The sequence below is a fragment of the Pleurodeles waltl genome, chromosome 11, assembly GCF_031143425.1.
Source record: "Pleurodeles waltl isolate 20211129_DDA chromosome 11, aPleWal1.hap1.20221129, whole genome shotgun sequence".
In the NCBI taxonomy this organism is placed as follows: Eukaryota; Metazoa; Chordata; class Amphibia; order Caudata; family Salamandridae; genus Pleurodeles; species Pleurodeles waltl.
In genome coordinates this window covers 689,562,437-689,585,353 of record NC_090450.1, presented here as the reverse complement: position 1 = coordinate 689,585,353, position 22,917 = coordinate 689,562,437, and the positions used below count along the sequence as shown (strand labels likewise).

At 47.0% G+C, this 22,917-nt stretch overlaps 1 protein-coding gene across 2 annotated transcripts in view; it reads right to left on the bottom strand.

Moving 5' to 3' along the window:
• The window catches only part of TIA1 (TIA1 cytotoxic granule associated RNA binding protein), a 309,231-nt gene that overhangs the window by 265,939 nt on the left and 20,375 nt on the right, over window positions 1-22,917 (bottom strand). For both annotated transcript variants that reach the window (XM_069214209.1, XM_069214210.1), the window contains exon 2: window positions 9,090-9,186. In XM_069214209.1, the coding sequence (XP_069070310.1) occupies window positions 9,090-9,186 (97 nt within the window). The remainder of the gene's footprint in view (window positions 1-9,089; window positions 9,187-22,917) is intronic.

Here is a 22,917-nt window from a genome sequence, read left to right as displayed (position 1 = left end):
TCCAAGGTATGACAAGATATGACGCAGTGTTTGCACTGTGTAAAAGACGCTCTTCGTGATGCTGTCGACATGTGGAGGTTGCCTCTAGGTTTCTGAATTCTTCGGATGTTCCTGTAGGAGGCCTCGAGTTCATCTGGCGATAGACTGGTAATTTTGCCTTTGTCCACAGGCCATGATTTCGGTCTTTCCAATGCTGAGATTTAGGTGGTTCTCATCATACATGTGTGTCATGAAGCAACCCATCAAGTTTGGAGTTGTAGAAGTTTCTGTGCCAGACATTTTTAGAGTGATTTGTGCCATTCGCTTTGTTGTAACCAGTGAGGAAGAATGATTTAATCAGGTTTGGTAAGGGCATTAGGCAGATGTGAAATAATAGAAGGGATATGAAGGAATGCCAGTGTTAGATTACCACAATTCACAATAGCTTCCCATATCAAACTATACTTTCTCTCAGATGTAAGATGCAATTCATTTTACATATTCAGACATGGTGAAGTCTTTGTAGCAGCATGCAGCTGTGGACAGTGTCGAATGCAGAGGAAAAATCCAGAAGTAGTAAGCGGCCACACCATTGTTGACAAGCAAGAGTGGCACTGGAGGTCGCACCAAATTAATATTATGGTTGACACTGTGCCTCTGTCTAACTCTGAAGCTGGACCGTTTGCCTGACAGATCTCATTTTTTTTTCCATAAAATTTTGAAAGCTGAGTTAACACTTATTTCCTAACAAGTGTCCATTTCATATAGGCCTGTCGTTTTCTGGGTGGATGGGTCAAGTTTTCTTTTTGAGGGGTGGTCTAATGTAGGAGGGGTTTTGCTAGAGTGTAAATTAACCTAGTTTGAGCACTTGTTGATTAAGCATCTAGCTAACACCCCTGCACAGGTTGTACAAAGGAGATTTTTGGAGGTGTCAAGCCTGAAGGTGAAAGTAATGTTGAAGAAATCTTTCTGTGAGTACACTCTTAGGTGTGTTGTGGTCGAAGATTGAAATGGTCTCATTCTAAGATGGTAGGGTCATATGTTGGGATGGTGCTGTCAGTTTTCCTTCATGGAAGTTTTCTACCTTTCTAATGAGTTTATATTAATTCCGTGGAGCTTTTGTCACAGAAGTCTTGCAATAAGGATGTTCGAGTTTTGGCACTTTGGATTGCTGAAATCTGCTATAATCTATTGGAGGTCCTCAGGTGGGCAGGCAGCTTTAGTTACTTGTGTGAAATAGGGCTTTTCTGTGATCTGGTGGTTTTTGCCTATAGGCTCGGTCAAAGTAAGATTTTGTCTTTTTCATCTCTATTTTCGCCATTTGTGCTATAGTATGTTGTGTTTTTTTCTTAATATGGTCTTAAATGCATGTGATTAAGCCTACTCAAATTGTGTAATCCTAGGCACATACATTTAATTGAGTTACCTTTTTTTCATTATCACATACAAGAGCACCTTCACATGTGTTGCGTTTAGGATGCGTGCTGTACAAAAAATACCTTTGTTAATAGTCTAGGATCACATCATAAATAAGAAACTAGCCCACAATTAGGGTTAATATGATCTCGACTTGTCTCTTAGTTCACTAATACCAGTAATAAGGGAGGGTGTCGGAATGTTCCTCAGGTCACGTTTAAAAACTCATTTTAATACATATAATACTAAAGCATAATGTGGTAATGCACCGTAATTTACAAACAGTGCATTTCTATTGAAATGGTAAGCTTTCCCCACAGACATGCAGTTTCACTGCTAACACTATGTAGCATGCAAACAATAAAGTGCGTAAATCGGGTTTAAAAAAAAAAAGAATGTATCATTTGCACATCACCAAGTGAAGTGTTCCGATTTGTTTTGATCAAATTAAAATCTGTTTCCATTAAATTTAGAATTACCAAATTTTTTTTTACTGCACATCTATTTTAAAACATTTGTACAGTTTATTTATAAACTATTTAAATGTGTGTTACAAAAATAACTGACATGCTACAGCCTTTCATTTCAAACTCCCTGTACCCCAGCATGCTTGTCCAACAGTTCAATTTAAAAAATACAAAATGTGCTTCTGAATTTGAAGTCAGAGAAAGGAAAAAACATCAATCTGCAGGATAAAAAGCAGCAATTTTCAAGAAGACAAACTGCCATTTGACCTCTGTCTTTGAACACAAAGCAGATCTGTCCGAATAAAAGCAAGATTTAAAGGAATCTCTAATGCTCATTCATATTCTAAATAAATGAACAGAACACTTGTTAACAGCTCAAGCTCTCTCAATAGAAAGGGTCAGTAAACCTTAAAAATAGTTTGCCCTGATAAAAATCTGACATGTCACAACAAATGCGTGGGTGGATTTTTCTAGGCCTGATTAGTATAGTTTGTACAGTATAGTGGAGATTTAGTTGCAGAAAAAGTGTAGGTGTTGAGGTGCTCTCTTCTTTGGGGTCTTGAGACGGGAGCTGCGTTTGTGGAGGTCTAGTATGTTCCACTGTTTGAGTGAGTGCTGGTTTTTAGTATCTTTGAATTGTAGGAAAGAGCTGTGCTGATCTTCAAGATGAGGTGGTTAAATATTGAATCCCTACATTCTAGCTTTCAACAGGAATAAATATTCTGGATAATTGGACATTCTTTCTAATTCCAATTAGGAATATAAAGGTCCAAGATCATACGTGACCAGGCAAGAAAGCACCCCGTACCTTAAAACCCATGATACTTTGATTAGCAGTACTTTTGTGTCAGTATGTAAATACACAAATGTTAAAATGACTTCATCTACTTTGATACAAAACCAAGCTGACATATTGATGACGTTATTCTTGTTTAGCACAGTCACACCAGCAGATTATTTCATCAAATTTATCAAAGGAAGAAACATATTCCTCATGTCCACATATACTATGTTCAACTCAATACCACCATTTCTTGATCTTACCATGGCCCTTGCAGGAAAACTAACCTTTCGGGGAGTTTCACCAATTGCACTTCTATTACGGATTACAACAGCGAATCCAGCATTCTCCTAGCAAAACTTTGTGAACGTTATTATCCCACTTACAGTTGGTGTCTCCGTCTTCTCTGCAGGGCTACAGGTCAGCAGTCCTCCTTCGTCTTCAGGTTGCAGGAATCTGATTTCCTAGGTTCTGGGGAGCCCCTAAATACTGAATTTAGGGGTGTGTTTGGGTCTGGGAGGGCAATAGCCAATGGCTACTGTCCTTGAGGGTGGCTGCACCCTCTTTGTGCCTCCTCCCTGAGGGAAGGTGGGCACATCCCTATTCCTATTGGGGGAATCCTCCAAAATCAAAGATGGAGGATTTCTAAAGGCAGGGGTCACCTCAGCTCAGGACACCTTAGGGGCTGTCCTGACTGGTGGGTGACTCCTCCTTGTTTTTCTCATTATCTCCCCTGGACTTGCCGCCAAAAGTGGGGGCTGTGTCCAGGGGGCGGGCATCTCCACTAGCTGGAGTGCCCTGAGGCATTGTAACACGAAGCCTGAGCCTTTGAGGCTCACTGCTGGGTGCTACCGTTCCTGCAGGGGGGAGAGGTGAAGCACCTCCACCCAGAGCAGGCTTTTGTTTCTGTCCTCAGAGGCGACAAAGGCCCTCACCACATGGGGTCAGAAACTCATCTCTCAGCAGCAGGCTGGCACAGACCAGTCAGTCCTGCACTGAATAATTGGGTAAAATACAGGGGGCATCTCTAAGATTTAATAAATCCAACACTGGCATCAGTGTGGGTTTATTATTCTGAAAGCCATTATGGAGCTGTGGAGTTCGTTTTTGACAAACAGACCATATACTTAATATAGCCACAACTGTACTTACAATGTCTAAGAATAGACTTAGACACTGTATGGGCATATTGCTCATGCAGCTATGCCCTCACCTGTGGTATAGTGCACCCTGCCTTAGGGTTGTAAGGCCTGCTAGAGGGGTGACTTACCTATGCCACAGGCAGTATTTTGGGTGCATGGCACCCTGAGGGGGATGCCATGTTGACTTTGCATTTTTCTCCCCACCAACACACACAATCTGCAATGGCAGTGTGCATGTGTTAGGTGAGGGGTCCCTTCGGGTGGCACAACATATGCTGCAGCCCTTAGGGACCTTCCCTGGTCACAGGGCCCTTGCTACCACTGGTACCTTTTACAAGGGACTTATCTGTGTGCCAATTGTGGAAACAATGGTACATTTTAGGTGAAAGAACACTGGTGCTGGGGCCTGGTGTAAGGAAATGCCTCCTTGGCATGGTTGCCCCCTGACTTTTTGCCTTTGCTGATGCTATGTTTACAATTGAAAGTGTGCTGAGGCCTGCTAACCAGGCCCCAGCACCAGTGTTCTTTCCCTAACCTGTACTTTTGTATCCACAATTGGCAGACCCTGGCATCCAGATAAGTCCCTTGTAACTGGTACTTCTAGTACCAAGGGCCCTGATGCCAAGGAAGGTCTCTAAGGGCTGCAGCATGTCTTATGCCACCCTGGAGACCTCTCACTCAGCACAGACACACTGCTTGCCAGCTTGTGTGTGCTAGTGAGGACAAAACGAGTAAGTCGACATGGCACTCCCCTCAGGGTGCCATGCCAGCCTCTCACTGCCTATGCAGTATAGGTAAGACACCCCTCTAGCAGGCCTTACAGCCCTAAGGCAGGGTGCACTATACCATAGGTGAGGGTACCAGTGCATGAGCATGGTACCCCTACAGTGTCTAAACAAAACCTTAGACATTGTAAGTGCAGGGTAGCCATAAGAGTATATGGTCTGGGAGTCTGTCAAACACGAACTCCACAGCACCATAATGGCTACACTGAAAACTGGGAAGTTTGGTATCAAACTTCTCAGCACAATAAATGCACACTGATCCCAGTGTACATTTTATTGTAAAATACACCACAGAGGGCACCTTAGAGGTGCCCCCTGAAACTTAACCGACTATCTGTGTAGGCTGACTAGTTTTAGCAGCCTGCCACAAACCGAGACATGTTGCTGGCCCCATGGGGAGAGTGCCTTTGTCACTCTGAGGCCAGTAACAAAGCCTGCACTGGGTGGAGATGCTAACACCTCTCCCAGGCAGGAATTGTCACACCTGGCGGTGAGCCTCAAAGGCTCACCTCCTTTGTGCCAACCCAGCAGGACACTCCAGCTAGTGGAGTTGCCCGCCCCCTCCGGCCAGGCCCCACTTTTGGCGGCAAGGCCGGAGAAAATAATGAGAATAACAAGGAGGAGTCACTGGCCAGTCAGGACAGCCCCTAAGGTGTCCTGAGCTGAGGTGACTCTAACTTTTAGAAATCCTCCATCTTGCAGATGGAGGATTCCCCCAATAGGGTTAGGATTGTGACCCCCTCCCCTTGGGAGGAGGCACAAAGAGGGTGTACCCACCCTCAGGGCTAGTAGCCATTGGCTACTAACCCCCCAGACCTAAACACGCCCTTAAATTTAGTATTTAAGGGCTACCCTGAACCCTAGAAAATTAGATTCCTGCAACTACAAGAAGAAGGACTGCCTAGCTGAAAACCCCTGCAGCGGAAGACCAGAAGACGACAACTGCCTTGGCTCCAGAAACTCACCGGCCTGTCTCCTGCCTTCCAAAGATCCTGCTCCAGCGACGCCTTCCAAAGGGACCAGCGACCTCGACATCCTCTGAGGACTGCCCCTGCTTCGAAAAGACAAGAAACTCCAGAGGACAGCGGACCTGCTCCAAGAAAAGCTGCAACTTTGTTTCCAGCAGTTTTAAAGAACCCTGCAAGCTCCCCGCAAGAAGCGTGAGACTTGCAACACTGCACCCGGCGACCCCGACTCGGCTGGTGGAGATCCGACACCTCAGGAGGGACCCCAGGACTACTCTGATACTGTGAGTACCAAAACCTGTCCCCCCTGAGCCCCCACAGCGCCGCCTGCAGAGGGAATCCCGAGGCTTCCCCTGACCGCGACTCTTTGAACCTAAAGTCCCGACGCCTGGGAGAGACCCTGCACCCGCAGCCCCCAGGACCTGAAGGACCGGACTTTCACTGGAGAAGTGACCCCCAGGAGTCCCTCTCCCTTGCCCAAGTGGAGGTTTCCCCGAGGAATCCCCCCCTTGCCTGCCTGCAGCGCTGAAGAGATCCCGAGATCTCTCATAGACTAACATTGCGAACCCGACGCTGGTTTCTACACTGCACCCGGCCGCCCCCGCGCCGCTGAGGGTGAAATTTCTGTGTGGACCTGTGTCCCCCCCGGTGCCCTACAAAACCCCCCTGGTCTGCCCTCCGAAGACGCGGGTACTTACCTGCAAGCAGACCGGAACCGGGGCACCCCCTTCTCTCCATTCTAGCCTATGTGTTTTGGGCACCACTTTGAACTCTGCACCTGACCGGCCCTGAGCTGCTGGTGTGGTGACTTTGGGGTTGCTCTGAACCCCCAACGGTGGGCTACCTTGGACCAAGAACTGAACCCTGTAAGTGTCCTACTTACCTGGTAAAACTAACAAAAACTTACCTCCCCCAGGAACTATGAAAATTGCACTAAGTGTCCACTTTTAAAACAGCTAGTTGTCAATAACTTGAAAAGTATACATGCAATTTTGATGATTTGAAGTTCCTAAAGTACTTACCTGCAATACCTTTCGAATGAGATATTCCATGTAGAATTTGAACCTGTGGTTCTTAAAATAAACTAAGAAAAGATATTTTTCTATAACAAAACCTATTGGCTGGATTTGTCTCTGAGTGTGTGTACCTCATTTATTGTCTATGTGTATGTACAACAAATGCTTAACACTACTCCTTGGATAAGCCTACTGCTCGACCACACTACCACAAAATAGAGCATTAGTATTATCTATTTTTACCACTATTTTACCTCTAAGGGGAACCCTTGGACTCTGTGCATGCTATTCCTTACTTTGAAATAGCACATACAGAGCCAACTTCCTACACCTGGTTAGCCGGGTCCCAGCACACTTCTCAGTCAAGTCAGCATCAGTAACTGGCAAAAAGTGGGGGGTAACTGCAACAGGGAGCCATTGCCTTACAATAGTATTTAAAATTCATGTATGTGGTTATTTTGGTTAGCGAACTTCTGCTGGCTAGCAATACGCATTTGAATATGTTTAAATGGATGTGAAATGCCTCCCAGGCGCAAAAGCTGAGCTGAAGAAGCAGAGATAACCACTCTGAACCCAACAGAAGATTTGGGTTGGGCTGTGAGCATCTTTTTTGACATTACGTAGTCAAATCCTGCTTCCAGGTCGGCTGAGGTTTTACATACAACACTTGGGGTGCACTTTAAAGAGCAAAAACAGGATATCAAAAAAATCTTGCATGTTCACTGTCTGGTTGCTGGAAAACACAGGTTTGTTCTTCAGCCAGTCTTCTGTCTAGGTTTACGAGAGGTACAGTGACTGAACAAACTGGATTTTAGTGTTAGATGTGAGAGTAGACAAGGATCATCATAGTACACCCCACCATACAGACCCTCTGCCCCCAGGTTCAGTGTGGTAGAAGACTTTGGCCATCTTAAAAATGCCCAAAGTAGGTAGAGTTGGCCCCAAGAAACTTTACCCCATTAGTTAGTGAGTGCCCAGGTGTCATTTCTACCCATTAGCTTCTGCCAGGAATAAATGTGGCATCTCTAAGCACCCACTTCAGAACACTCCTGGACCCTAGGAAGATCAGAGGAGGCCTGGATTTTTGTCTGAGAGCTGAAAAGAGACCTGGAAATGTCGACCTCCAGTTAAAGTTACAGGGGCACGCCAATCTACAAGAGGCTCTTTTTAGCAACTGTCCAGAAGCTACCTACTGGACCTGTCCTGGACCGTGCTGTTCGCCTTCTGCCTGACGTCCTGCAAGTCTCTAAGTGCCATTTTTGAGGGACATTAAAAAAGGGTCTTACTGTGTGGACTTGTGGAAGTCAGAAGATAAAATATTTTACCCAGATTAACCTGGTTGTTGTAGCCTACCAATGCTTCATCGCAGTCAATGTCAAATTCCACATAGATCCCAGTCTACTGAAACTATTGACGGTACTTTGTGCCGCTTGGTTCTATTTTTAATTTTAAAACTTTAAAAACCTCATATCTTCAGTTCCCCCTCCTGGATGTTCGGCATTTTCATATCAATTTTTCTAATCTGTTCAATGATTTTTACTAATTATACTTAATTGCTAATAAAGTCTATTTCATTTATAAAAGCTAAGTGCTGACTGGGCTCTGAGGTGGTGTGTATGGTACTGTTATATTAAATCAAAAGTTTTTATCCCCATCTCCCCAAGAAAGCTTGGGCTGATATTCCTCTGTGCCATAAACTTCACATCAAGTATATAAAATAAATAACCTGGCTACTTTACTTAAACCACCGTCTCTAAAAAACGAGTGGTGAACGACAGTGCTTATTTTGCTAATATTGCGTGTAGTGACTGCTCACGAAACCAAAAAGTCTCACAACCTAGAAAAATAAATTTCAATACCACAGAAAGATTTCAGGCTGTAACAATAATGCACGCAGCAGTAATGGGATAAATTTGATCAAGAACAAGCGTAAAGCTTGTTTCTAGCCAAGTTTCATGGTCGGCTTTATGTGGAACTTCTCGTCCAGTATTTGTTCTCCCCATTTCACGAGGACTATTGCTACACTGTAATTAGTAATGTTTATGTTTCACTTTCACAGTGCAGGCATTCGGCATGGCATCACAAATTACCACAGGGAGTTAACCAATACGAAGCCCAAATTAATGGTTAAGTAGTACACCATTTCCACCGCATTTAGTTTGGCCCGACAGGAGAGAAGTGGTCTGTGACGTTTATTCTCAGTCATTGCCATCTCACTTTTTTTTTTATGAAACAGCATTCCAATACATCAGTGATAAGGCAAGCTGCAAACTATCAAAACCAAGAGCTGCAATTGCTTGGATAAGCCATCCATGTACTTTAAAAGAATAGTGGAATCAAACATGCATGGCAATGATTTAAATCACAGATTTTAAATTCAGTTTGAGTGCAAGCAGAAGACCAAACTGCTTTACTTCAAATACAGAGCAGGGCACAACACCAGTAGTGGTGTGATGTGCCCTCAAAAGCAAACTTTTGCTTTAGAATGTTGCATTTAGATAAAGAAATTAGGCAATAAAAATGTTAAAAGATACATACGTCCATGATCATTTTGCAACTTTTGCATGGCCCTATCTGACTGAAAAGTTGGAGAATCAGAGCTTCCGTCACATCTCTTGAAAGATTCCCAACATACCTGTTGAAAACAAGAAAGAAGTTAGTACAAAAACCCATCACTCCCAGCAACAGATTTAATTTTTAATCAAAAGCAAATCATCAACACCACAGGGGAAAAATGCAGTGTTGCTTCTAGCCTTTAAACTTTCCATTACATACAGCTGGTTAAAACCTTAAACCATATTAAATGCAAATGAAAATAAATATGCATGGGCCAGGTGGAGAAGAAATTGAAATGCAGAATCACCATTGTAAGGAAATGCCTCCTTGGCATGGTTGCCCCCTGACTTTTTGCCTTTGCTGATGCTATGTTTACAATTGAAAGTGTGCTGAGGCCTGCTAACCAGGCCCCAGCACCAGTGTTCTTTCCCTAACCTGTACTTTTGTATCCACAATTGGCAGACCCTGGCATCCAGATAAGTCCCTTGTAACTGGTACTTCTAGTACCAAGGGCCCTGATGCCAAGGAAGGTCTCTAAGGGCTGCAGCATGTCTTATGCCACCCTGGAGACCTCTCACTCAGCACAGACACACTGCTTGCCAGCTTGTGTGTGCTAGTGAGGACAAAACGAGTAAGTCGACATGGCACTCCCCTCAGGGTGCCATGCCAGCCTCTCACTGCCTATGCAGTATAGGTAAGACACCCCTCTAGCAGGCCTTACAGCCCTAAGGCAGGGTGCACTATACCATAGGTGAGGGTACCAGTGCATGAGCATGGTACCCCTACAGTGTCTAAACAAAACCTTAGACATTGTAAGTGCAGGGTAGCCATAAGAGTATATGGTCTGGGAGTCTGTCAAACACGAACTCCACAGCACCATAATGGCTACACTGAAAACTGGGAAGTTTGGTATCAAACTTCTCAGCACAATAAATGCACACTGATGCCAGTGTACATTTTATTCCAAAATACACCCCAGAGGGCACCTTAGAGGTGCCCCCTGAAACTTAACCGACTGTCTGTGTAGGCTGACTAGTTCCAGCAGCCTGCCACACTAGAGACATGTTGCTGGCCCCATGGGGAGAGTGCCTTTGTCACTCTGAGGCCAGTAACAAAGCCTGCACTGGGTGGAGATGCTAACACCTCCCCCAGGCAGGAGCTGTGACACCTGGCGGTGAGCCTCAAAGGCTCACCCCTTTGTCACAGCCCAGCAGGGCACTCCAGCTTAGTGGAGTTGCCCGCCCCCTCCGGCCACGGCCCCCACTTTTGGCGGCAAGGCTGGAGGGAACAAAGAAAGCAACAAGGAGTCGTCACTGGCCAGTCAGGACAGCCCCTAAGGTGTCCTGAGCTGAGGTGACTGACTTTTAGAAATCCTCCATCTTGCAGATGGAGGATTCCCCCAATAGGGTTAGGATTGTGACCCCCTCCCCTTGGGAGGAGGCACAAAGAGTGTACCCACCCTCAGGGCTAGTAGCCATTGGCTACTAACCCCCCAGACCTAAACACGCCCTTAAATTTAGTATTTAAGGGCTACCCTGAACCCTAGAAAATTAGATTCCTGCGACAACAAGAAGAAGGACTGCCTAGCTGAAAACCCCTGCAGAGGAAGACCAGAAGACGACAACTGCCTTGGCTCCAGAAACTCACCGGCCTGTCTCCTGCCTTCCAAAGAACTCTGCTCCAGCGACGCCTTCCAAGGGACCAGCGACCTCTGAATCCTCTGAGGACTGCCCTGCTTCGAGAAAGACAAGAAACTCCCGAGGACAGCGGACCTGCTCCAAAAAGACTGCAACTTTGTTTCAAGGAGCAGCTTTAAAGACCCTGCAATCTCCCCGCAAGAAGCGTGAGACTTGCAACACTGCACCCGGCGACCCCGACTCGGCTGGTGGAGAACCAACACCTCAGGGAGGACCCCCGGACTACTCTCCGACTGAGTACCAAAACCTGTCCCCCCCTGAGCCCCCACAGCGCCGCCTGCAGAGGGAATCCCGAGGCTTCCCCTGACCGCGACCCTCTGAAACCTAAGTCCCGACGCCTGGAAAAGACCCTGCACCCGCAGCCCCCAGGACCGGAAGGACCGAACTTTCACTGGAGAAGTGACCCCCAGGAGTCCCTCTCCCTTGCCCAAGTGGAGGTTTCCCCGAGGAAGCCCCCCCTTGCCTGCCTGCAGCGCTAAAGAGATCCCTTGATCTCTCATAGACTAACATTGCGAACCCGACGCTTGTTCTTACACTGCACCCGGCCGCCCCCGCGCCGCTGAGGGTGAAATTTCTGTGTGGGCTTGTGTCCCCCCCGGTGCCCTACAAAACCCCCCTGGTCTGCCCTCCGAAGACGCGGGTACTTACCTGCAAGCAGACCGGAACCGGGGCACCCCCTTCTCTCCATTATAGCCTATGCGTTTTGGGCACCACTTTGAACTCTGCACCTGACCGGCCCTGAGCTGCTGGTGTGGTGACTTTGGGGTTGCTCTGAACCCCCAACGGTGGGCTACCTTGGACCAAGAACTGAACCCTTTAAGTGTCTTACTTACCTGGTAAAACTAACAAAAACTTACCTCCCCTAGGAACTGTGAAAATTGCACTAAGTGTCCACTTTTAAAGTAGCTATTTGTGAATAACTTGAAAAGTATACATGCAATTGAAATGATTCCAAGTTCCTAATGTACTTACCTGCAATACCTTTCAAACAAGATATTACATGTTAAATTTGAACCTGTGGTTCTTAAAATAAACTAAGAAAATATATTTTTCTATAACAAAACCTATTGGCTGGATTTGTCTCTGAGTGTGTGTACCTCATTTATTGTCTATGAGTATGTACAACAAATGCTTAACACTACTCCTTGGATAAGCCTACTGCTCGACCACACTACCACAAAATAGAGCATTAGTATTATCTCTTTTTACCACTATTTTACCTCTAAGGGGAACCCTTGGACTCTGTGCATGCTATTCCTTACTTTGAAATAGCACATACAGAGCCAACTTCCTACAACCATCCATTATCTGGAATTATGGGAAACCACCAGGCAGTATCCCTGCATACATAGAAATGGAAAGCATTCACTACAGGAAGTCACTCAGTCAAAAAAGTGGCAACCTGAATTGCCATTTCAGATTCAACTGCAATGACCAAGATGAATCTGCCACAGGTTAATTTTTCCCTTCAATGTTAATTGGTAAAAACATCTGGTAGCATACTGCTTAGACTATCAGTCACTTATCTGCAAAGCACATAAGTGAAGTTGGTAACTTAATTTACTACATGGTGCTTACTTGGTTCATTCGGAGGAAAAATGTTTACAGGTTTTCAATCGATCAGCATTTGTAAATTGCGGCTACTCATCCGTGAGGGTCTCAAGGCACTGGTTTTAGTGAGAAGCCTCCTCGACTCTTTACCTTTCTATTTATTCATGCACAATGATATGGTGGCACGAATGCAACAAGGATACAACTTAATTCCCATTTGTTCACTTTACTTCTCTTTCACAATAGCTGCATCTCCTTTCTTCAAGATTTCATCGAAAAAACTCTGCAAGTAAAGTATGCCATCAATCACGGATACAGTTCTAACTACCTACTACAGCTGAAGCCAATTCAAAAGGAAATTAGTAAACAGTCCTAAATGTTAGTCCTCAATGCTGTCCCTGTCCTCTTACTCAAAGTGCTAACAAACCATGAAAGTATCAGTAAGCAAGATTAATACAGACAAAAATACTAACTGGATCTCAAAGGGTTTCAGAAACAAGGTTAGTAATGGACCTAATTCGTAAGTGACTAGCATGAAAAGACAAAGTAGGCAGATACCCTGATACCACCCAAAAAAAAAAAAAAAAAAAAAAAAACACCACAGGAGAAAGTGCTTTTGTCAGAATTCATATATACGTTCTGTACAAATGAGACATTCAGGCAAATTTGGCTTGTGCGTGAGAGTAAAGGCATTAATCTGCACTGTAGAGGCCATACATGGTCAACAGAATTCCTAAAGCAATGGTTCTAACATTCTGGCGTAAGTAGAGCCTCAAAGAATTACTACTGGAAGCTGGGGACACCCACCCAAGCAACTGGTATGATCTGAACTTCCAAACAATACACAAAAATGAAGAAAAATGTCCTTCACATACAAAAAAAAATAACAATTTAATACAAACAGAAACATGTAAACTTAAACTGAATCAGATGGCTGAAGCATTTCAAAATGTAGTTTTATTTTTAAAGCAATAAGTAATATGCTAACCACCGGCATATCGTTGTGTCTTTTTTCCTCTGAATGCATGCTCTTTGTCAGTGCTCATCAATGCTTCAATTGGGTCCTAAAGTTACTACTAGGTTGTTTTTGCTGTACTTGAGCCAGTCCTAAAAATGTAGATAAGGATAGCAACCTACGTTTTAATTCCAGTTTCAAATGTCTTCACATAGAGCATTTTAACACTGTCAATGTTGCTTTTTGTGTGTTTATACTTCCTTAATCTGATAATATAATTTCGTTTTCTAAACATTAGTGGACCCCATGAGTAGGCACTGTTGTAGAGTATAGGCAGGGCAACTGGAATGATCCACCAATAGATGCCCAAACTATAAAACAGTGTAGACTAAATGAGAAAAGCGATGGAAAGCAAATTATGTGGGTGGCTTGATCTTGCTTCATTTAATTTTTATCACGCACCAATTCAAAATAAAACAAGTGAACACTGCTGCAGAAAACGCAAAGGTTTTCTTACGAAAAGAAACTAGACCACGTTAGTCAATCCTATTAAAACATGCTCGCTAACATTTAATGTTTTGGGCTGACATGCAAGCACAGCAGCACTACTGTGTTTCAATATAAACAATTTTAAAAGATCAGGAGCATCGATCCTTTCAGGGCAAACATTTTTTACCACTGTAGTACATATTCAATACTTACATGATTCAAGTCAGCACTAAGGTGACAAGCTAACATTTGCAAAGCGTTTAAACCTGAGAGGCACCACGTGTTCCAAGATTTCTAGTATTTTTTGATCCATTTAAGCTAGAAACTTTTTTTTTTTTTATGACCTACTACTACGGCAGACCCAAAATTAAGTAGAAAATCTGCAGCCGCAGAATCACAACTGCAGTGGCTCAGGATTATTAGGCTGAAATGTTCCTTCCTAGGGCTATATCCAATTGTCCAGGTGATATGTGTTTGCTGGATCCCAACAGTGCTGCAAATGGTTTCTGAGAGCACTAACCAGAAGTATCACAATCTTAAGGAAATTATGGCTCCGAGATACTTAATGATTTTTAACTCGTAAGAACTACTTATGTATGTTGCTATACATCATGAGTGTAATGAATAAGCATTTGCAATGCAATAGGTCTAGCATTTGCTCGAGTTTAAGCTACTGGCGTTGCAAATGCATAAATTGACTTTTCTTACAACATAAATTGGCCAAACATGCCGCATAATTTGGTCCTCTGTCACATAATATCAGTGGGGCTGCATATAACTAAAGCACCTCCATTTACCTTCCTCTATATCTATGGAAAGAATGAAAATATTGCCGCAGAAAACAAATTCATGCAATAAGAGTATAGAAAGCAATAGGAAAATCAATTCTACATGTAAGCAGATAGGAGCAATTACTTCACCTAACGGCAATATCCTTATAATTTAAGAATGGAGGTACGTTATCCAACATATCAACCCATACTACGAACGTAGCAATAGGCCTCAGCCCAATTACTCAATTACTTTCGAGACTACAAAATGCCAAAAACATCTGCCCAAATTAGAGAATTTATCACAGAAAGCTTTACTGACACCAACATGCAGCAGACTAAAAAGTATTTATGACATCTCACACGCAAATAAGCCGCCCAAGGAGGACCCCGAAAATAGTAAACAAATGATCGAATGGTAAAGGTGAAAACGATAACAATCACATCGTGTTAAATATATTCAACAAGCCCGTGTTTTGGTAGGCCAATAACATAATTACTCCGATGTAAACATATCAGAGACGAGAAAAGCTTGTACCGCTCAGTAAAACTACAGCTGACCAAGAATGACTTCCCTAGTCTCCACCAGCAGCGCAAGGGAATCAGTATCTTGAAATATGGGCAATCCGTTGTAACGCTCATTTTCCATTAACTCCGCACCCATAAAGAGTTGTGTGTTCTGCATCTTTTTCTATACTACTCAAAACCAAATGACTCGCAAAAAAGAGTTGCTAAGAACTATATACGCAGGGATAGGTGACATGGTACACCTACTGATTTTGGAGATGGAAGAAGTTAACCATAACTGCTTTTCAACGGCAAGCAAACTAACTGCTTAGGGTCTGACCGCATTAAAGTCAAACAGCAATATGCAATGCAATTTCACACTGAGCGCTGATCAGGACACTTCACTTAGTCACCCTGCACACAGTAAAGCTGCACCGGCCTCCTATCTGCGCACACCGCCATACTGCCACAGGAAGAGTGAGGGCTTCAAACTCCATTCAACACACATCCCGGGCAACCGCCCTCCCAACGTCCTGGCTCAGACACCACCGGTCATAGAGGGAACACGATCAAACACCACACCATGAATGAAGGGAACTTACATCTTCCTTTTAGCGCCTTTCTTGCCCTCCTTTGGTCAGCCGCTTGTTCTTGCCGACTGCCATGCTGGAGTTCAGGGAACCAAAGAGGAGAAAAAGGGGTAGTTGCACAAAACTTTAGGAGCCTCTGCAAAGGAATACTAGGGAGAGATGCTGTCACAAGAGCAAAGTGACCTGCACCGTCACCTAGCAGTATGATGGGGAATCACACCTCTAACTATTACGAGTGGTTAAAACCCATTAAAACCAAAACATTCTGGCACAAGACCCTAAAATACAATATAGAAGGCAGCCATTTGTAAATGATGCGTACGTAAAACAGCCGCTATAAGAGAACATGCTAAAATACGCACAATCACTTCCTGAAAGGATTGATGCCTATATCAACTATGTCAATATGAAGTGAAACTATTTTGGGGGCGTGGCCAAGCCACCAAACAAGCTTTCCAGAGGGGGCACAGCACCCTATACCAGCTACGCGGTAGCTTGGAACACGCCGGTACCCCCTAGACCAGGAGCGGTCGCCCAACGACCTCCATTCACGGACCTACGCCGCAACCGCATGGGTCGCAGCTGAAGACCGGGCCGGGAGGCGGTGTCCGCACGAGAGGGGAAGCGGCCGGCGCGGCTGGAGCCGCACGCCAGAATCAAGATACTGCCGGCTCCCCCTCGCCAACAGACTTGTGCAGCTTGGTGGGAGACGCCCCACCCCGGCACCAAAACAGGGCGTGCATGCATCCCGCGAGGGCGCCGCGCTGAAGTCGTGGGTGGACACAGGGGGCACCTCTAGCCCTCCCCTCAACCCGTTTTATCTTCTTTTCTGGGGGAACTGACGAGGCCCAGAGGGCCCGCGAGGCAACTACAAGGCAGCCCGACCGCGAAGGAGGCGACAGCTGCGGCCGGAGCCGTGCATCAGAGCCGGTGCGCCCCGGGTCTCCTTCTCCCCTGCCCTGCATATGGCCGCACCCCTGAGGCAGGGATTGAACCGCCCACTGGCGACGAGACAGATGCGCAGCCCATCCGGGACCTGCGTCGCAGACAGAGGTAGGCCCTGATGGTACATACATGCCCCTGAATGAGCCGGAGGACCTCGCCCCCCACCATTAATAGCGGCGATTGAAAAGAAGGGGAGCCCCCCCCCCCCCCCCGATGGCTGGAACCTTGTGAGGAGCGACTGGGAAGACACTGGGAGGGGGCCCACTGGACACCTATTGGGCCTGCTAGGACCAGCGAACCTGGGCCTGCGCTGGACCCGGACCCGGACCCCCTCGACCTGCCGGGACCCGCTGGTAACCGCGGAGCACCACAACAGAGTAGGTGGCGCAGGGCTGTGGGAGAGGAACTGTTCCATCAGGCTGCTCGTGCTGTCGTGGGGTTGTGATCTGCTGCCCCCCCACAAAAGCCCGAATAAACATAAGTGCCTAAGCGAGTGGAAACAGCGTTGGAAATGCGAGGCCTACTGATGGTCAGGGATGAGTGAAACATTTATTGGGGGACTCTGCCGGATGTGATTCCTTGCAGGACAGGCCGCGGCGGGGGTTCCACACTGCGGACTCAGGAGCGATCGTTGAAGGTGGGACCTTTCACCAGACCGCTAGGAACTGGCGACGAACAGCATGCATGCCCCACACCGCCCTAACTGAAACTGATCCATGGTGCGGCAGGCAGGCGGAGACTAATCGGACTGGGAGCACTGATCTGGAGCCAAACAGAACCCCTCAAAGATTGGGATTATGGCCGGAACAGGGCGCCTTAGCTCTGGAGCTGGGAAAACACAGGACCTTCTAACCCACGACAACCAAAAACTAGATGAGGTGTGTAGGAAGTTGGCTCTGTATGCACTATTTCAAAGTAAGGAATAGTATGCACAGAGTCCAAGGGTTCCCCTTAGATGTAAGATAATGGCAAAAAGAGATAATACTAATGCTCTATTTTGTGGTAGTGTGGTCGAGCAGTAGGCTTATCAAAGGAGTAGTGTTAAGCATTTGTTGTATATACACACAGGCAATAAATGAGGAACACACACTCAGAGACAATTCCAGGCCAATAGGTTTTGTTACGGAAAAATATATTTTCTTAGTTTATTTTAAGAACCACAGGTTCAAATTCTACATGTAATGTCTCATTTGAAAGGTATTGCAGGTAAGTACTTTAGGAACTTTGAATAATCACAATAGCATATATACTTTTTACATAAAACACATATAGCTTTTTCAAAAGTGGACAGTGCAATTTTCAACAGTTCCTGGGGGAGGTAAGTTATTGTTAGTTCTTACAGGTAAGTAAACCACCTACGGGGTTCAAATTGGGGTCCAAGGTATCCCACCGTTGGGGGTTCAGAGCAACCCCAAAGTCACCACACCAGCAGCTCAGGGCCGGTCAGGTGCAGAGTTCAAAGTGGTGCCCAAAACACATAGGCTTCAATGGAGAAGGGGGTGCACCGGTTCCAGTCTGCCAGCAGGTAAGTACCCGCGTCTTCGGAGGGCAGACCAGGGGGGTTTTGTAGGGCACGGGGGGGGGGGGGGAGGGGGACCCAAATCAGCACAAAAAGTACACCCTCAGCGGCACTGGGGTGGCCGGGTGCAGTGTGCAAACACGCGTCGGGTTTTCAATAGGTTTCAATGAGAGACCAAGGGGTCTCTTCAGCGATGCAGGCAGGCAAGGGGGGGGGGGGGGGGGGGGGCTCCTTGGGGTAGCCACCACCTGGGCAAGGGAGAGGGCCTCCCGGGGGTCACTCCTGCACTGGAGTTCCGATCCTTCAGGTCCTGGAGGCTGCGGGTGCAGGGTCTTTTCCAGGCGTCGGGATTTCAGAGTCAGGCAGTCGCGGTCAGGGGGAGCCTCGGGATTCCCTCTGCAGGCGTCGCTGTGGTGGCTCAGGGGGGACAACTTTGGTTACTCACAGTCTCTGAGTCACCGGAGGGTCCTCCCTGTAGTGTTGTTTCTCCACGAGTCGGGGTCGCCGGGTGCAGTGATGCAAGTCTCACGCTTCTTGCGGGGATTGCAGGGGTCTTTAAATCTACTCCTCTGGAAACAAAGTTGCAGTCTTTGTTGAACAGGGCCGCTGTTCTCGGGAGTTTCTTGGTCTTTTGGAAGCAGGGCAGTCCTCTGAGGATGCAGAGGTCGCTGGTCCTGGGGAAAGCGTCGCTGGAGCAGTTTTCTTCTGAAGGAGGGAGACAGGCCGGTAGGGCTGGGGCCAAAGCAGTTGGTGTCTCCGTCTTCTCTGCAGGGGGTTTTCAGCTCAGCAGTCCTCTTCTTCGTAAGTTGCAGGAATCTGAATTCTTAGGTTCAGGGGAGCCCTTAAATACTAAATTTAAGGGCGTGTTTAGGTCTGGGGGGTTAGTAGCCAATGGCTACTAGCCCTGAGGGTGGGTACACCCTCTTTGTGCCTCCTCCCAAAGGGGGGGGGGGGGGGTCACATTCCTATCCCTATTGGGGGAATCCTCCATCTGCAAGATGGAGGATTTCTAAAAGTCAGAGTCACTTCAGCTCAGGACACCTTAGGGGCTGGCCTGACTGGCCAGTGACGACTCCTTGTTTTTCTCATTAATTCCTCCGGCCTTGCCGCCAAAAGTGGGGCCGTGGCCGGAGGGGGCGGGCAACTCCACTAGCTGGAGTGCCCTGTGGTGCTGGAACAAAGGGGGGGAGCCTTTGAGGCTCACCGCCAAGTGTTACAGCTCCTGTCTGGGGGAGGTGATAGCATCTCCACCCAGTGCAGGCTTTGTTACTGGCCACAGAGTGACAAAGGCACTCTCCCCATATGGCCAGCAACATGTCAAGTGTGGCAGGCTGCTAAAACCAGTCAGCCTACACGGGTAGTTGGTTAAGGTTTCAGGGGGCACCTCTAAGGTGCCCTCTGGGGTGTATTTCACAATAAAATGTACACTGGCATCAGTGTGCATTTATTGTGCTGAGAAGTTTGATACCAAACTTCCCAGTTTTCAGTGTAGCCATTATGGTGCTGTGGAGTTCGTGTTTGACAGACTCCCAGACCATATACTCTTATGGCTACCCTGCACTTACAATGTCTAAGGTTTTGCTTAGACACTGTAGGGGCACAGTGCTCATGCACTGGTGCCCTCACCTATGGTATAGTGCACCCTGCCTTAGGGCTGTAAGGCCTGCTAGAGGGGTGACTTATCTATACTGCATAGGCAGTGTGAGGTTGGCATGGCACCCTGAGGGGAGTGCCATGTCGACTTACTCGTTTTGTCCTTACCAGCACACACAAGCTAGCAAGCAGTGTGTCTGTGCTGAGTGAGGGGTCCCCAGGGTGGCATAAGATATGCTGCAGCCCTTAGAGACCTTCCCTGGCATCAGGGCCCTTGGTACCAGGGGTACTAGTTACAAGGGACTTACCTGGATGCCAGAGTGGGCCAATTGTGTAAAACAAAAGGACAGGTTAGGGAAAAAACACTGGTGCTGGGGCCTGGTTAGCAGGCCTCAGCACACTTTCAAATCAAAACATAGCATCAGCAAAGGCAAAAAGTCAGGGGGTAACTGTAGGAAGTTGGCTCTGTATGTGCTATTTCAAAGTAAGGAATAGCATGCACAGAGTCCAAGGGTTCCCCTTAGAGGTAAAATAGTGGTAAAAATAGATAATACTAATGCTCTATTTTGTGGTAGTGTGGTCGAGCAGTAGGCTTATCCAAGGAGTAGTGTTAAGCATTTGTTGTACATACACATAGACAATAAATGAGGTACACACACTCAGAGACAAATCCAGCCAATAGGTTTTGTTATAGAAAAATATCTTTTCTTAGTTTATTTTAAGAACCACAGGTTCAAATTTAACATGTAATATCTTGTTTGAAAGGTATTGCAGGTAAGTACATTAGGAACTTTGAATCATTTCAATTGCATGTATACTTTTCAAGTTATTCACAAATAGCTATTGTAAGGAAATGCCTCCTTGGCATGGTTGCCCCCTGACTTTTTGCCTTTGCTGATGCTATGTTTACAATTGAAAGTGTGCTGAGGCCTGCTAACCAGGCCCCAGCACCAGTGTTCTTTCCCTAACCTGTACTTTTGTATCCACAATTGGCAGACCCTGGCATGCAGATAAGTCCCTTGTAACTGGTACTTCTAGTACCAAGGGCCCTGATGCCAAGGAAGGTCTCTAAGGGCTGCAGCATGTCTTATGCCACCCTGGAGACCTCTCACTCAGCACAGACACACTGCTTGCCAGCTTGTGTGTGCTAGTGAGAACAAAACGAGTAAGTCGACATGGCACTCCCCTCAGGGTGCCATGCCAGCCTCTCACTGCCTATGCAAGTATAGGTCCGTCACCCCTCTAGCAGGCCTTACAGCCCTAAGGCAGGGTGCACTATACCATAGGTGAGGGTACCAGTGCATCAGCATGGTACCCCTACAGTGTCTAAACAAAACCTTAGACATTGTAAGTGCAGGGTAGCCATAAGAGTATATGGTCTGGGAGTTTGTCAAACACGAACTCCACAGCACCATAATGGCTACACTGAAAACTGGGAAGTTTGGTATCAAACTTCTCAGCACAATAAATGCACACTGATGCCAGTGTACATTTTATTGTAAAATACACCACAGAGGGCACCTTAGAGGTGCCCCCTGAAACTTAACCGACTGTCTGTGTAGGCTGACTAGTTCCAGCAGCCTGCCACACTAGAGACATGTTGCTGGCCCCATGGGGAGAGTGCCTTTGTCACTCTGAGGCCAGTAACAAAGCCTGCACTGGGTGGAGATGCTAACACCTCCCCCAGGCAGGAGCTGTAACACCTGGCGGTGAGCCTCAAAGGCTCACCCCTTTGTCACAACCCAGCAGGGCACTCCAGCTTAGTGGAGTTGCCCGCCCCCTCCGGCCACGGCCCCCACTTTTGGCGGCAAGGCTGGAGGGAACAAAGAAAGCAACAAGGAGGAGTCACTGGCCAGTCAGGACAGCCCCTAAGGTGTCCTGAGCTGAGGCGACTAACTTTTAGAAATCCTCCATCTTGCAGATGGAGGATTCCCCCAATAGGGTTAGGATTGTGACCCCCTCCCCTTGGGAGGAGGCACAAAGAGGGTGTACCCACCCTCAGGGCTAGTAGCCATTGGCTACTAACCCCCCAGACCTAAACACGCCCTTAAATTTAGTATTTAAGGGCTACCCTGAACCCTAGAAAATTAGATTCCTGCAACTACAAGAAGGACTGCCCAGCTGAAAACCCCTGCAGAGGAAGACCAGAAGACAACAACTGCCTTGGCTCCAGAAACTCACCGGCCTGTCTCCTGCCTTCCAAAGAACTCTGCTCCAGCGACGCTTTCCAAAGGGACCAGCGACCTCTGCATCCTCTGAGGACTGCCCGGCTTCGACGAAGACAAGAAACTCCCGAGGACAGCGGACCTGCTCCAAAAAGACTGCAACTTTGTTTCAAGAAGCAGCTTTAAAGAACCCTGCAACTCCCCGCAAGAAGCGTGAGACTTGCAACACTGCACCCGGCGACCCCGACTCGGCTGGTGGAGAACCAACACCTCAGGGAGGACCCCCGGACTACTCTACGACTGTGAGTACCAAAACCTGTCCCCCCTGAGCCCCCACAGCGCCGCCTGCAGATGGAATCCCGAGGCTTCCCCTGACCGCGACTCTCTGAAACCTAAGTCCCGACGCCTGGAAAAGACCCTGCACCCGCAGCCCCCAGGACCTGAAGGACCGGACTTTCACTGCAGAAGTGACCCCCAGGAGTCCCTCTCCCTTGCCCAAGTGGAGGTTTCCCCGAGGAAGCCCCCCCTTGCCTGCCTGCAGCGCTAAAGAGATCCCTTGATCTCTCATTGACTTCCATTGCGAACCCGACGCTTGTTCTAACACTGCACCCGGCCGCCCCCGCGCCGCTGAGGGTGAAATTTCTGTGTGGGCTTGTGTCCCCCCCGGTGCCCTACTAAACCCCCCTGGTCTGCCCTCCGAAGACGCTGGTACTTACCTGCAAGCAGACCGGAACCGGGGCACCCCCTTCTCTCCATTCTAGCCTATGCGTTTTGGGCACCACCTTGAACTCTGCACCTGACCGGCCCTGAGCTGCGGGTGTGGTAACTTTGGGGTTGCTCTGAACCCCCAACGGTGGGCTACCTTGGACCAAGAACTGAACCCTGTAAGTGTCTTACTTACCTGGTAAAACTAACAAAAACTTACCTCCCCCAGGAACTGTGAAAATTGCACTAAGTGTCCACTTTTAAAGTAGCTATTTGTCAATAACTTGAAAAGTATACATGCAATTGAAATGATTCAAAGTTCCT